Source organism: Callorhinus ursinus, unplaced genomic scaffold, assembly GCF_003265705.2.
Source record: "Callorhinus ursinus isolate GAN/ISIS: 27379988/994484 unplaced genomic scaffold, GSC_fseal_2.0 scaffold15, whole genome shotgun sequence".
Taxonomy (NCBI): Eukaryota; Metazoa; Chordata; class Mammalia; order Carnivora; family Otariidae; genus Callorhinus; species Callorhinus ursinus.
Genome location: NW_027397077.1, coordinates 18,064,149 through 18,080,641, shown reverse-complemented (window position 1 = coordinate 18,080,641; position 16,493 = coordinate 18,064,149). Strand labels below are relative to the sequence as shown.

The 16,493-nt window shown below is 37.9% G+C and overlaps 1 protein-coding gene across 5 annotated transcripts; it reads right to left on the bottom strand.

Moving 5' to 3' along the window:
- Positions 1–280: 280 nt before the first annotated feature.
- Positions 281–15,610, bottom strand: CEP15 (centrosomal protein 15). 5 transcript variants are annotated; one of them, XM_025885468.2, is made up of 6 exons: positions 15,484–15,610; positions 14,727–14,837; positions 14,035–14,118; positions 12,503–12,626; positions 3,737–3,811; positions 281–1,782 (listed from the first exon to the last, which is right to left on the bottom strand). In XM_025885468.2, the coding sequence occupies exons 3-6, from the start codon at positions 14,085–14,087 to the stop codon at positions 1,651–1,653; spliced, it is 384 nt and encodes a 127-aa protein (XP_025741253.1). In that variant the 5' UTR covers positions 14,088–14,118; positions 14,727–14,837; positions 15,484–15,610; the 3' UTR covers positions 281–1,650. The 5 variants fall into 5 exon arrangements, with proteins under 5 accessions (XP_025741253.1, XP_025741254.1, XP_073757867.1 ...); XM_025885469.2 differs by having other exon boundaries at positions 14,035–14,115; XM_073901766.1 differs by having other exon boundaries at positions 14,727–14,832; positions 15,484–15,570.
- Positions 15,611–16,493: the final 883 nt, after the last annotated feature.

The following is a 16,493-nucleotide window of genomic DNA, read 5'->3' as shown; positions in this document are numbered from 1 at the left end:
CCCTGTATTCTCCTGCTAAATCAACTGGATGGCTAGAAACCAAACTGTGATGTAACAGGAAAAAAAAAATTATCAATTTATTTTCATGTCAGAACATTCTTGAGAAGGTATAAATTGTTCTGGTCTCTATGCCAGTTTTCTTTTTTCTTCCTTTCTGTCTTCCTTTTTTTTTTTTTAAGGCTTTCAGCTTTTAAGCCGATACTTTTTATAGTTCCATAACAGTTCTAATATTTTGTGACATTTTGTATTGTGACACTATAGATGAAATTGTCATCGGACTGACACTCTGTGCGGTTTATTCTTTAATTACAACTGTTAACACTGTAGAGAAGTGCGCTAATCTGCCAGCGCATATTATGAAAACAACGTTATTGTTACCCACACCAACACCCACTCAACAGGGTATTTCCAAGATGGTAGTTTAAAGGAACTTATCAGCACAATGGACGTTTCAATATAGTTTTTTTAATTTATTTTTAAATTTTTTAAAAAGATTTATTTATTTGAGAGAGCGAGAATGAGAGAGAGACAGTACATGAGAGGGGGGAGGGTCAGAGGGAGAAACAGGCTCCTTGCCGAGCAGGGAGCCCGATGCGGGACTCGATCCCGGGACTCCGGGATCATGACCTGAGCCGAAGGCAGTCGCTTAACCAACTGAGCCACCCAGGCGCCTGTTGTTGTTGTTTTTTTTTTAAAAGCTTGTCCTACTGTCTTCATGTAAAAATACACACCAGTTTGAAATTTTTAAACTCTTGAATTGTAATGAACATAGACTCCCCTTACTAGCAGGAGCTGCCTCTATAATCATTAAAATTGAAAAAAAAAAAAATCTTTTTGAGTGCTCCAGCAGTGGAGGACTGAGGAACCGCAAAGCTTTCTGATAGTTGTTTCAGAAATAATGAAAACAGGAGAGGGAAGGGCAAGTTTCAAGATGAAAAGATGAGAGGAGTTACTTGCATTCACAGGGTTGGTAGTCCTTAAATAACCAAGTCAAAATCCAATAACCATTCCCAGCTCTAATAGGTGACCTTTTCAGGACTAGTCTGAGCCCCCCTGAAACTGGCTACTTCTTGAATGCTTTGTAGTTTAGTTCTTTCCTCCAGAACCTTCAGAGGTTTGATTTTCTATGCGGGACAAAATCCCATGAATCCATTGTCTAATAAATACTATACTGAAGCAGTTAAGGACCTCTATTTTTTCCATTTGTTAAAAGGGCCAACAGCCACTTGGATCCTGTGCTGAACCCAATCCCCATAAAAAAATAACCAAAACAATTCTAGAAAATGTAAAATCAGAACAACCAGTATTCACTGTTTAGATGAGAATGACAATAAATGATTTTTTTAAAAAAATGACACACACAACACTTATTTAGCGACTTACTTAATAAACAGTCCACTTTTCAATATTAGCTCTTAACACTTCCATGGGATTGGCAGAAAGCAAATTTGTGACCCTGAAGTAATAGTAGGTCTCAAAGTGATAGAACCTGAGACTTGTCAGCCGATTCTCCTATCTTCATGTCATTGAGGAGGTATTGGGACAATATGAACATATTCGATTCCTAAGGTACCCAGAATGACCCACATATTCTTTAATATTCAGCTGTACTAAACAGGTTTTTTTTGAAAAGAGTATGTGAAGATGTTATCACTGCGCCTCATTCTGAACGGTATTTTCTGCTTCATTTTCATTTTCAACACCGATAGGATATGGTGCTCTTCCTAAAAGAAACTGTTCCCATTTGGGAATATATTCTTCTACTGATGCCCAGTAAAGAGTCTGGAAAAAAAACAACATCCAAAAGTAAAAAAGCATATCAAGCAATTGAACTTGGCTCTTCATAATAGTCTAAATGTTTATTCACTGAAGTGTGTGTGTGCGTGTACATACACACATATACGTAGAATGCACTTCCTCTACAGAATATTTTATGTTAATTTTAGAAAGAAATCTGGCTACTTACTAGTGTTAATTTTCAAATTTCTCAGTAAAACCAGAGCCTGGCAGAATTACAGGTTATGGGATTTTATTGTGATTTTACACGCCCTCTTGTGGCCAACCGTGTGATTATTACCGGTGGTATCATTTATGGCTACAATCATTAAATGTTTTTGTTTTTACTCTTCCAAATTCCATACCAAGTGATTACCCATACTAAAATTATTATAATGAAATGATTAGACATGAACGACTGCTTTTTAACTGACGTAAAAAGATTTCACCTGGGATAAGATGAGGAAATGAAACATAACCAGTATGTTATAGTACAGGGTTCAGGTAAATTGACTCCTTAATTATATGGGGAAAAACACTTAAAATATGCATCCACTATATCTATTAGAAGAGTACTCGATATGGTAAAATGTCATTTCTTCCCAATTTTTTTTTCTCTTTTTGGTATACGGAGAAAATAATACTAGTATCATGTAATCATTTTTAATTCCGGTAACTCGGAAGTGGAGACACTGTTATTATTGGCCTGACACGAGCAAGTCTATAAGCTATAAAAGCTCAGGCAAGATCACCATATAATATCTACAAGCTTTGATGTTTTTTTGGGTGACTGCCCTAAGGAGGCCAAAGAAAAGTAAACTGCCAAAAGCTCTGTATCCTAGGAGGGCATTTTAGATTGTATCATCACTATCAATCTCATTTTGGGGAATTCAGCCAAAGAATTACATGGCATTAAGAGCACGTAAGGATTCACTTTGCACATTAACAAGGCACAGGAGTTCTGAAAGTTGAAATTGTGAGTTCTACATATCTGCCCATCTGTGCATGTGGTCTGAGAAATAGCCTGACACACTTAAAACAGAGGTCATCCTGCTGTGCAAGACTAGCTGAGAAAAATACCAACCAAGGCCTGTGGTTGGGAGTTTCTCCACCATTCACGGCTGGATTAACCCCTATTGTGTGGGCCCCGTATAGGCCAGAGTAAGGTATTGGAGAATTCAACAAAGAAAAAGACATGCCCAGGGCACAACTTTGTACCACTGTTCTTTCTATCCTTGATCACTGGCTTTCCTTATTACTCTAGATGACACAGAAAATTGAAGGGCAAATTCTCAGCCTTTAATTTTGAGTCTATTCAACATCCCTGCTTAGGCAGCAAGCAAAACTGTATTTGAAAAAGGTCATTAAGAATATAAAATTAAACTGTTCTATATGTAGTAAATTTTCTTTCATCACAGATATATTCATATACCAAATAGGGTTTATTTTTGCCAACAGTCTTCCCAATCTGTTCTTGAACTGAGCAAAATAAAACAGACAAAAGCCACACTATGCTGCATGATAATATGCATTTAAATAGCTTTGGTTGAAATTTGGTGAAGGGACCGAACTGCTAACATTAGCCAACAGGAAAAGCACTTTGGTTAGGCATGCTGTCATCTTAAGATTTAGTGCATACTGTCTACTGTCCGTTAGGGTTTAACAAGATAGGTGTTTCTAGATGAAAAGATAGAGGATTTTATAAAATTTTCACTTGATAAATTTTTAAAAATCAAGATGCTTCTCAATTACCTGCTGTGTAAAAAGCACAGCACTGTGGACATGGAAGGATCAATCAGACGCATCTTATTTTATATTTATATTATATAGTATATAATATATATTATATATATTTTATATTTAATAAATAAGTGGGAAATACACATAACCACAATTAATTTATAACGTACTACTAACAGAATGGGGTCTCTCCTATACATTTGTTCTTTAAGATTCTCACCTCAAGAGAAACCACCTCTGGTGATGGAATTGGGTGAATCCGGGTCTGTAGAGACTTTTCTGCTGCTTCTATATCCTATAATAGGTATCAGTGTTTTAGAAACAAAATGTATTTACGTAACACATACAAATGGCACCTGTAATAGCAATGTCTATATCCCAAATCTCAACTCTTCTCTGGATATACAGTCTGAACTGAAGGAAGGTCATTGAAATAGGAGGACTGATCATTACTTAATCAGTTTCAATAGAGAAAGCAGCGTTTCTTGTTTTAAAATAAAAAGTGGGGGTGGGGTGTGTAGGACTTTCAAGATCTTTCTTTTCATTTAAAATAGTAAATGCTAATAATTCTGGCAAAAAGGACTTTCTTCCAAAACTGCTCAGGACACTAACTTAGCTCTAAGATCATTAAAAACAGCCAGATGGATAAAATGGTCAAATATTCAGATACTAAAAACAGTCAGATAGTCAGCCCCACACTGAGCTAACCTTACAAGTGAAGAGTTCTAGTCCAGATCATGCAAATGGTGTATTAGTGTCACACATTTCATCTGTTCAGTATTCTATTTTTTAATTTTATGCTTATGCAAATCCTCCACATACTCAAAAGAAAGTGAGGTACCTCAGTACTTTGGGACAAGAACCTTTTCACTGGACTCTAGATTTTTGGGACTCAATTTCTGGGGCATTCTCGATGGCCAGCTTTATGGCTGGGTCGTACCTCATTCAGCTGATGACATTTAAGGCCTGTGCTTTAATCTGTAGTGTGACTTGTGGGTGTGTGCATTTTCTCTTACGGTTGTAGAAATGCAGGGGTAATTACACTTAAATTACACTTAATGCTTACCCGGGTAAAAACGTAACCTCGATATGTAGATGAAGTACAGGCCCAGAAATGTAGGACTCTCTAAGTTGTTAGTGAAACACTGGAGCTCTGTTTCATGCTCCCCAAATTGGCACCTATGTTGTCTAGTGCTTGCTTATGTTTGTCAAGTTCACAGAGGCCTTGGCTGGAGGCCGTGTAAATTTTGTCTCTCCTTTGAGCTCAGTGAGTTGATCAAAAAGAGAAAGTTCTCTGATCCATGTACAAGCATTGGAGCAATCTAAGTACAGGGCTGTTGGACAGACGGAGAGAGATGGAAAAGGACGTGGGAGTGGGGTGTGAAGAATCCAATGCTGAACAGGAGAAAAGAGCGAGCAGATGGCAGTGGCGGGAGCAAGGAATGGGTGTGAAATGTAAAAGGGAAAAACAGGAAATTCCCTAAAGGGACTCCCCAAAGTTGCACAACCATTAATGCACCTGCTGTCTTGAAGGTGATTTGAAGGGGAAAACCGTCAATTTAGGGATAAAAAGCCCATCTATTAGCAACGTCTATTCCCTACCAGAAGTTTACGGCCAAGACGCACGCTAAAGAGCTTTTGATGCCAATGCTACAACAGATAGCGAAGATTAACTCTTCTGTGATTGCACTGAGATTTTACAAGGTCCTGGGAAGATTATTTTTTACTCTCATAAACCAAGCAAACAACAGACTCACGACTCCACTGACATCATTATAAGAACAGTGGTACATTTATTGCTGGTGGTAGATCTAGGTACCACTGGCACCTGCAGACGAGATGATAAACACTTCTCTTAAAGACCAGAAAATAAGGCTATTGGCTCCCTCTCCCAGAAGAGCAGATTTGCAGTGGAAGAGTAGGTACGAGCAGGGAGCTGGGGCCTGGTAAAACAGGCCTGTGGTTAGTAACTTGACAGTCATCGCTACAGCCTGTCGGCAAGGGATTATCACCCCTCCAAGGGAACTTCTTTCGTAAGTGAGATTTTACTTTCTTCGATGTTTTGCTTACCTCTCTGACTCCTACTTCTCTCTCTCCTTAGCTGGCTCCTTTTTCTCTTCTTAATCCTAAGTGTGGGCTTTCTAAGATTTGTGACATCTGTCCTCCTCTTTTTACTTTTTCTCTTTCCAAGACTGTCTCTTATCTAGCTTCAGCTATTCATTGTAGAGGGATGGGTAACTTTTCTTCCCGGCCCTTATTTCTCAACCTAATAAAACTAAACTCCCCGTATTCCTCCTGAGGGTTCTGAACGTACAGCAGTCGGAGTTCTACTCCCGCAGACACCTACGCTTGTATCTTCTACCTTCAGGTGTTCTTTCTCCCTAACACTTAAAACTTCGAAAGGTCCGCAGACGATTCCCGCAGGACGTCCTCGCTAGCCTGTCCATGCCATTCTCAGTGCTGGGGTCTTATTATCACACTCACTGGTTCAACAGATATGTACTTGGACTGCGTCTCATTTTACTTCCACCACATATGGAATTGATTAGTTTTTCTAAAATTACTACTTTAAATATGTCTTTACACAGATTAAAAAAAAAATAGAGACCCACTACACAGAGGATAAAGTATGAATTCCTTAGCCTGACTGAAAAATCTCTGCCTTCTGTGGCGAGTCATATCCCATTACTTCCAATTAGGAACCTTCTGTTTGACTATATGCTGCCAGAAGGTACGGACTGTCTCATACAATCTTTAAGCATCCGAGAATCTAACAAAGTGCAGGGTATGTACCAAACACTTAAATAGTCATTATATACACAAATGACTGAGGTGTCAAAAGTTTCCGGAGTATAAATGAAAAAACTTAAAAAAAAAAATTACCCAAGGGGGTGAGGGGAGAAAAGAAAAGCAGATGAAGCGAGGCCAGGCTCACCTGACTGGACCTTGTTATCTTGTCTTCTAGATCTGCCGCCAGGCCGTTTAAAAATGTATACTGTTACAGAACAAATGAAAAAAGCAATCCCTAAAAATTAAAAACAAAAGGAAACAGATCTAACTGCCATCTAGTTGGTGGCATAACCACATCAAGAAAAAGTACATCAGGTGGTCTTAGAACACAGTATTTTGACTGAGCATCTGTAGTGAGATCTACCCCAAGGACAAAAAGCGTCATGGAAAGTATCTGACTGAAAGCCATACTCAGTAATCATATTGTTGCTGGCAGTGCTGTCTCTATCGTGGGATAAAGTAAATGAGTAGTTATGTTAGCACTGGAAAATGATTTAGGAACTGAGATTTTTGGTTTGAGGGGGGAAAAAGAGGTAAAAGATTGATGATTTTAAGTTAAAAGTCTTACAGTCATGTAATCAAATGGAATTATTGATAGGAGCTCTTGATGAATTTTGTCTTTAAAAACGAGTTGTAATAAACATCCCTAGAGCCCACATTAAGGGCTCTAAACATATATTCCCATCAAAAGGATCCAGGGCTCCTTGGAGCAATGGCCAATTCTAGGTCTAAGCAGCAAATGATGGCCTGGAAGATATCACAGAGTTAGAAAGAAAGAAAACGATCAAAGCATGCTAAGATCATGTCAGAGGCATTCAGGAGCTAACATGGGGGCTCCCACTTGGTAAAAATGGGACAATTTGAGCATCACTGGGAATACAAATTGAAGTGGGTCGAGATCTTTCAAATCACAGACGTATTTAAGAGCATCAACATCTAATTGGTCACTTCTGGAGGATACTAGAGAACCAACCTATTTTTGGAAAATTAAGTACAGAGAAAGAATCAAGCACTGATCATGCTTTTTCCTATATTTCATATTTCAAATGTAACTATTAAAAGTTAGTAAATATTTTATGTTTTTTTCCGAATAATTGATGAGGGGACGTTTATCTTCTTATAAATTATCAGCAATTGAATGAGAAGGAACAGAGGAATTTGAATATCACTTTTTGCGACCCTTAATGAACATATCTAGGCCATGATCATCAGTGACTGCTAACATTCCAGAAAGAGAGACAACCAGGCATTACAAAGTGTTCTTTCCCAAAACATTGAACCTGAATCTGATCAGGCCTCTAGATCTGCACTGTTAATGTAATATCCATTAGGCTCAGTGGCTGCTGAGCGCTTGAAATGTGGTAAGTCCGAATTGAGCCCTGTAAATGTAAAATACACACTGAATTTTGAAGGCTCAGTGAGGAAAAAAACATAAAATATTTACTAACTTTTAATAGTTACATTTGAAATATGAAATTAATTTTAATACATTTCATTTAATCTGTGTCTTTTAACTTTATTAAAAGTGGCTACTAGGGGGGTGCCTGGCTGGCTCAGTTGGGAGGAGCATGGGATGCTTGATCTTGGGGTCATGAGTTCGAGCCCCACGCTGGGTGTAGAGGTTACTTAAATAAAAACTTAAAAAGTTGTTACTAGAAACTTAAAATTACTTGTATTATGTTTCTGTTGCCTAACACAACTTCTATCAATTTATGGGAATTACAGGGAACAAAGGAACCTACTAAGTGATACCTCAGCAATGTAATTAGTAATATTCAGAGTGTGGGAAACTAGGAGAAATGAGCCAATTCCTTCAACAAATTAAAAGGGGGTTAAAAAAAAAAAAAGGCAGAGGGAACTTTAGAGATTTGAGAGACCTATCAATCAATTACGCACTAGACTTTATTTGGATCTGGATTCAAACAAATGTAAAAACAGGTTAATCAGGGAGATCTGAATCCTGACTGAAACTTTGAGGAATTATTGTTAATTTCTTAGACAGATCATGGTATTGCGATTGTACTCAAAATAGCCCTTATCTTTGGGTGAAAAACACTGATGAAAAAGACGTGATATTTACAGATTAAACAATGTGATGTCTGAAGATTAGCTTCAACATCATTTGACGGGCTGCAGGTGAAGGTGATGAGTGTAGATGAAACAAGATGGGCTGTGTTTTGAAAATTATTGAATCTGGGTGATAAGCACATGGAAGTACATTCTTCTGTTCCTCCTTCCACATAGGTTTGAAATATTTCGTAACAATTAAAAAACAAGTTTCCGGGATGAATGGTGATACAAATGTTACTCTATGGCAGGATGCAGCAGCCTCTGTAAATGAGTTGACTCGCAATTAGGAAAGGTAAACTATGAGCACAAAAAGTCATGTACTGAGATTTCTTTTTTTCCCCCTCCCTAGACATGTCCCTTCCTCCTAACCCAGCAATATATATCTTCCTATAAATACATACAGTGAAGCCAGCCATAGCTGGACTGGGTTTAATCTTTTAATCTGCTGAAGGGACGATTTCTGGGATTGAAAAAAGAAGATCCTAAAGCATGAGATACAGGGTCCTTGCTTCAAGGAACCCTTATGCATTCATTAAACTCGCTCTTCACTGAACTGGAGAAAGGAGTGTGAGGAGGAAAGAGGAGAGACTGGGTCCTGTACGTCACTGGCCCTGGGGGTGGGGTGGGGGGGTGCCTTGTTGAAGGCTGTCACTGTCAGCTTCCCCAAGAAGGCCTCCAGGACACGCCGTTAGGTCTAATCTGCTGTGGCACACTCCCATTCGTTCTCACCCTGGAATGTTTGTCCAGCTTCCTCATGAGGTGATGCTCACTACCACAAGACTGCCTTTTTGGGTTAAACTAAATTTTACTGGTTGGGGGTGGGTGGGATGGGGAAAGAGGTCGAATAGATGACAGTTTACCTCATGGAAGTATTTATAGAAACAAAATTCTTTCTCTTCCAAATCTGTACCAATCATGTTTTTAAAAGGCAGACACATTTTATTTTATTAATGTAATAGGGAAGCTAGCAGAAACTAACAATCCATTATCATCTGTGATATTTACTGACTAAACCCTCAATTTGAGTTTTCCTCACTACTTAAATTCATGTCCATTCTTTTACTATTATGCTTGAACCTTTGGGATTAGTCTTTTTGTTATTGTTCCCATCTTTAAAACATTCTTTTATTTTTCCAAATATATTTAGAGAAATTTTGTTGTGTTAGATGCAGATTTTGGTGGGGCTATTTTTAAATCTAAAAATAACACTGTGACTACTGATTTTAGAAAAATAATAGTTTCCCCATCAGGATTAAGGCATGTGTCTCCATTTAAATTTTAAATCTCCCATTGAAGTTAAGAATTATCTCTATACCAATCATGCATATTCCTTGTTTAGAGCATTCCCAAGTATTTTATAATTTCATTGCTAATGTGAATGTGATTTCATATTTTCCATTTGTATATACAGGATTGTTATAGATTTTTGAATGGTTACGTTTTATCTGTTAATTTTACTCAACTCATGATATACTAGTTTTAAACAACTTTGGCTTTGCTAAGTATATGGCCTCATCAGTTAAAAATACTAGGGTTATGTCTTTCCAAAAATTAAAGCTCACTCCATGTTAGTGTTTCTTATATTAGAGCATCTAAATAAGGTCAAATAATGGATGGTAATAGAGCTTATACTTATTTTGTTAGTATCTTTATAGGAATGTTTCCAAGTTGCAGTGGAACCATTTTTAAAGTGTATTCTGTACCTAAGTACATATCTTGATGTGACTGAACCTGTTCTCGACAGGGAGGGGGTATTAAGAGTAGTCACTTTATGGTTTCCTCTTCTCTAAATTAGGAGATCAGCGCAGTCAGCGGTTTTCACCATCCCTTAGATCACAACAGAACAGGCAAGGAGGGGCTGAATGGATGGGCCTTTGGCCAAAGCAGGTCCACTTTGACCTATTTTAAATCTTTGAAAAAAACTTTTTATGTTTAAAAAAAAAATTAAAGCCTTAAGTGAAAATCTAATCTATGTGCTTTTTAAAGTTTCTCCCACCTGAAAATTCTGTGATCAAGTCCTATTTAGGTCACTTTCATTATAACCTCTATGGTAGAGCCCTTAAAATTAGTTCCAAAGTTTAAAACAAAATAATAAGAGGAAAAAAGCAGGATTAAAAAATTGGCATATACAAATATTCAAAGTATGTTTAAAAAAAAAGGGAAGAGACTGCATGTCTTATAAGCAAGCACTGTATCTGGGATATAAGAGCTCAGGAAATGCTTACTAAAAGACTAAAGGGAAATATACAAAAACATTAATTTCAAGCTGGGTGGGATGATATGGAAAGTATGCTATTTCATCTTTTTGGCTCTTTCTACCTTTTTACAGTGAGACTATATTACTTTTATAATCTGGGGAAAAAACACCATCCAAACTTGTTTCTAATGACTATGAAACTAGGTTCATTATCTTCCTTCCAGATATGGCAATGATTTCTTAGCTATTCTCCTTAAATCTAATCTCTCCATTCTGCAAATCACATTGCATCTAAATAGGAAGTGAATCTTTCTTAAATACCCATATGCTTCTTATATAAGTCTCTATTTTTCTTTTGCTCTAACACTTTTAGTACTGTATTATCCCTATATATCAGGTCTCAACTTCTTCAGTTGGTCTCACAAAACATATCCAACCTTGTTTCCCATAACTTTACAAGCTAGTTAGCTCAGGGTCCCATGGACACTAACAGGGCTACTCATTCTTCTGGTCTTGATTCTTCTGTAAGAATGCAGTGGAATATTTTGCATTCTGCCTATTCAAATACAGCTCCAGCTTAGTTTCCCTTCTCAGACTTGTTAGGATATTCTAGCTTTCGGTGATTTTTTTTTTTTTATACGTACTTCTAAAGTGCTAAGGATTCCACATAACTTAATGTTTGATCAACTAAGGTCTCATGTTGTGTGTGACAACCTTATGTCATCAGTTAAGCCTGTTAGCTATTTGATGTAAAGAACTCTGAATTATTTTGTTAACTCCACTCTCTGCTCTGAACTAGCTCGGTAGTAAGGCCCCTCTGGGCTTTCACCAAATACTTGCTCACTAAAAGGAAGATAATTGAAAAATCCAAATAGTACCTGTACTTGTTGCAGGTAAGTAGCGATCAAGCCTTCAAGGCTTCTAATTTAGTTTTTCTGACTTGTCACAGCAAATTCCAGATTATCCTATATATTTCCATTTAAAAATAAATATTGCAAACACCATTGGGCAAGTAAGACATATGGCAACATAGAATGCTTTGGTAGCACTATGGCTGTGACTTAAATTACTGTGGATCAAACTGCCAGAAGCTGAGAAGATAACTGAATTTTCCTCTTCCTTTATCCTTTAGTGACTACATAAGATAACTATATCATGCCTATCGATGAAAATATTTAACAATAAAAAACTGAAAACACTGCTTTATAACTTAAATAATATAGCCTTCCTCCCAAATGTTTTAGTCATAGGATCTCTTGGAAGCTTGAATGGAAGCAAACTTTAGGGTTTTAATTATGGATGAAGCCATACAATTCTGGAAGCAAAGTATAGCAAGCAGCCAAAAATGTTACACATATGATTTTACTCCAAATGGGCACATTGGCCAAATGGTGGGGCCCTGCGCAATCACATACTTTGACCACCTCCTCCATCACTATCAAGAGAGATCTGGGAAATCTGTTATCTTAGATATGAATTCTGCGTGCTGACTGTGGCCCCAGTAGGGCAAAATCAAATTGTTCTTGTTTTTATGATGTTAAATAGTTTTGAGTTGGATCTAAAAACATTATAGGTACTTCATAGGGTTTTAGGATCTCCCTATAAATAAAAGATGATGGAAGATGGAAAGTTACATCTTGTATTTATTACTTCTTGCACAAAGGTGACCTTTAAATTTCTTCTATGGTCATTGGTTCTTCTGGTTGATTAAAAACACTTAAGTTAAACAAACTTCCTTTTATTTTTCATTTAAAAAAGAATCCATATGCAATGTATCCAACTAACATGGGTTTGAAAACTAGATGGTACTTCATTAATTGTATTTATTACTCAAAACAAAGTATATATATCAAAATTATGAAATTCACTTAAAACCTTTTTTTGCAAAGGTGGGAAGAAAATCTTTATACTTAAGTCAAGGAAACTTACCATTAAAAGACCAAGGTTCCTTTTAAAAGCAGTCTCAGCTGCTTGCATCTGAGATGCCTTTTCCTTGTTTTTGTCTATAAATTTATTCTCCATTTGTTGAAGTAACATTACTCGTTGTGATACTCTAGAAAAAAATGAAGATTATATAAAGTTTTTCTTAAAAGGGTACATTTTTTGCTTCACTAACAAAAAAATTTGTTTCTTAATTGTACCTCACTTCAAGTTCAACCTATATTGAAAACCAATTATTATGTCCATTAATAAGACAGTGGAAAACTTAGATAGTTCAATAAGTCTTAAATCTGGGTAAAATTATTCTTATTTTCATTAACATATCTATCGTTAAGTACATGCTTCTGTTTTTTTAGCCTCTATGGTCTTTGCAATTATTTTAGAGTGTTAAAAACATGTTTTAATTTTTGGTGAAAATGCAAACTGTAATACATATCCCTTTGTACACATACTTATATATACCTCCCCACACACATACATTGATATAACTTGCTATACGAAACCTTCTGCTTAACACTTCAATACCCCTGAATCTCATGTTACACATTTAGAATTGCGCTAAACTTCCATATGTTTGAAGAAGCAATAAAAATATTTTTTTCCTCTTTTTCCAAGAGAAAGATGATGGTTCCATATATGAGTGAGAGGCTGTGTGTATGTATGCATACTCACAACAAGGTGAAACAGTAATTGAAGAAAGATGTAAAAAGTTGTAATTAAATTATCAAACTACTTTGTTATATATAATATACTTTAAAAATTTCTCATTGGTCAAATGCTCATTTTACAAGTTTTTTTGGTCCCCTTAAATGATGGATTAAAAAAATGTCAGACGATAAAAAAAACACATGTGGTATATATAACAGTCTAACCACTTTCCAGATAGTTGTGGAGATTCTTAAGAAATGCTATGTTTCAGAGGGCTGTTCTTGAGAGTAGCATTAAAATTGAGTAATTTCAACATTTTTATAAGGGCAAGATCTTAGAAAGCCAAGGAAGAGGGCCTGGTAATTAATTAAAGGAAAACATGAGAGCCCACAGAAAGAGGTAGAGAAGGTTAATATCAAGTATAAGTGCAGGATTTGTTATGTAATTTGCAAGGCCTAATGCAAAGTGAAAATGTGGGGCTCCTTTAAAAAAAAAAAAACTATTAGAAATTTCAGGACAGCAACATTAGAGCATTAAACCAAGTACAGGGACTGTGAGTACATAGGCCTCATACTCATGGAGCCTGCCCTGGGTAAGAGGTATACAGAAGTCCATTAAATATCAGTGAGAAACCTAGAAAGGTGAGAAGGGTGAATTTATCTAGATAATAGTAAGAATTGTAAGAGAACATGACTATACCTTTTAATCTTTGTTATTAAGAGACAGTGACATTCCCTAACACCAAAATCTCTCAAGTGTCAGAAAATTCAAATGACGCACTTCCAGACTTAAGTCTTCTGTGCACACAATATTTCACTAACAAAGCCGGTACAATTTATTCATTTAGATAAGCCTTAAAAAAAAAAACTTACATTTCTTCATGTCTTTTAGACAGGCGAATTTCTTGAGCAAACAAGGACGTCATCTTTAGTCAAAGCTGCCTTATAAGCTTTCTGCTAAATAATAAAAACATTTAAAGTTAATGTTCTCAGCTTTACAGCAGTTGATTGTTTTATTACCTCAACCCACTGGTTCTCTCAGAAGAGAAAAATAAAAATTGAGATATAATGATGTATAAAATGAAAGAATGCATTTAAAACCATTTTTATTTATGATGCAGTTTTCCATATGCCAGACGCAGCCAAAAACACCATGAATCAGGTAAACTCAACATATTTCACATTTCCTCCTAACTTCCTCACACTTTAACCTTAATTTGCATTGAAAACAAACAAGCAGCTGGTACTAAGACTAGTAAACATTTTATTGAATCAACAGAAAGAAAAAAATCCACTCTGTAAAATTCAACACAGGAATACCATCCCTTATGCATGTGCACACACACATAGAAAGGCAAACAAGTATAAGAACCAACTGGAAACTCATGGTCTTTCCTTTATTGGAAGACTGCCCAGTTCTACCATCTCTTTTCCAAATAAAGTATTTTTCATGTGTAACTGGCGGGGAAAAGCCCAGCTGGTCTCTTCACCTTACCCTGGGTGCTCAGGACTTCCATTTGGGGAGTTTAGGGAAGCCCATTTTAACGGCACATGAGCAAGCTCACCTTGACTGAAGAGCTTGGGCCAATACAGATAAAGATCAAGTGACGTGCTTTGAAGGCTCAGAGCCTGAAGGCAAATCATCTGGTTGCCTGCAAAAGCTGAAGGTGACTGTCCTAAGGGAGAAAAAACAGGAATGAAATTCTTTTCCTGAAGCGAAGCACTGGCTTTCCTAAATTTTATGATTTAAACACTGTCGCTAATCTCTGAGCGTCCAGCGCTGAGAGACTGAGCTCTTCCTTCATTGCACATACATGGAGGTGTAGGGCACTGAGCCCAGCCAAGGGCAAGGAAACACTGTCCTGCCCTCAAGGGGTTTCCTTCTAAAGGAAGCAATGTCTTGCGTTCAGCACCGAGGACAGCAATCGCTCGCCAAAGGATCTAGTTACAGATACTTATCCTCTAAGATCACTACGGACCAATCGTCACCGCCTTCCTCCCCCTTTCGAATGCAGCGTCAAGGAAATCTCGGAAAGTTAGTCCACGGTAACTTCTTTTTCCGTCACGCCCTCCATCAGCACTCCAGACAAACCCCAAGATAAATTCTGCCTTTCGAACCAAAGATCGCACGGTTTCAGAGTCCTCAACCCTGCAACCACTCCAACTCCCTGCTTATATCCAGAGGACTCACGACCTTTCCTCATCACCCCAGCTCTTCCCCCTCTAACAACATTCTCCTCAGCGGCCCTGCGAGCACCTGCGCTGCTCTCGGACAGTCAGGGCGCCCACCGGCCGGCCGTAACGCGGTGGGACTTCACTCACCCAGTCGCACTCGGACCTTACCCGTAAAGGCGCCTGCTACGCTGGGTCCCAGCACAGGCCTGGGCGTGGTCACGCCACCATCTTTGCGCACGCGGGACGAGGTGACGCAATCACGTCGCTATAAAAGGCGGGCCTCTGGCGCGAAAGGTGACGGTGCTGCGCTCAGCGGAGAAATTCCCCAAGCGGTCGTTCCGAGCCCTACGAAAGTGCCTGGTGGTAGCTCAGTTTCGAGGCCTTTTAAACTGAGACCGGAATATGCTTTAGAGAGGGAAGCTAGAATGTCACAGAATATGGAAATAGGGAAAAATCCTTCAAAGTACTCCAGAGTGTTTGAATGGTCTGGACAGTCAGTAAAAGCTCCTTGCTTCAGAGAGCTTCACCCCGTTTGTCAGGTGCAGAGCAGAGGAGCAGAGCCCCTGCCCGCACCCCATAGGGACAGTAATATCGATCGTGGACGTTTTGAGGGGTTTGCGTGCGTCGCTGTGTTTAGGTGAATTACCTCAGCCCTTCCCCTACAACACCTGGTGACGTAGGTGCTATCATCCTCTTTTTTTTTTTTTAAAGATCCTTTTATATTTTTTATTTTTTTTATTGTGTTAATCATCCTACGTTACATTAGTTTTTTCCTTTAAATTTTTTATTGTTATGTTAATCACCATACATTACATCATTAGTTTTGGTTGTAGTGTTCCATGATTCATTGTTTGTGCATAACACCCAGTGCTCCACGCAGAACGTGCCCTCTTTAATACCCATCACCAGGCTAACCCATCCCCCCACGCCCCTCCCCTCTAGAACCCTCAGTTTGTTTTTCAGAGTCCATCCTCTCTCATGGTTCGTCTCCCCCTCTGATTTCCCCACCTTCATTTTTACTCTCCTGCTTTTTTTTTTTTTTTTTTTTTTAACATATATTGTATTATTTGTTTCAGAGGTACAGGTCTGTGCAGCACTCACTATAGCACATACCCTCCCCAATGTTTATCACCCAGCCACCCCATCCCTCCCACCCC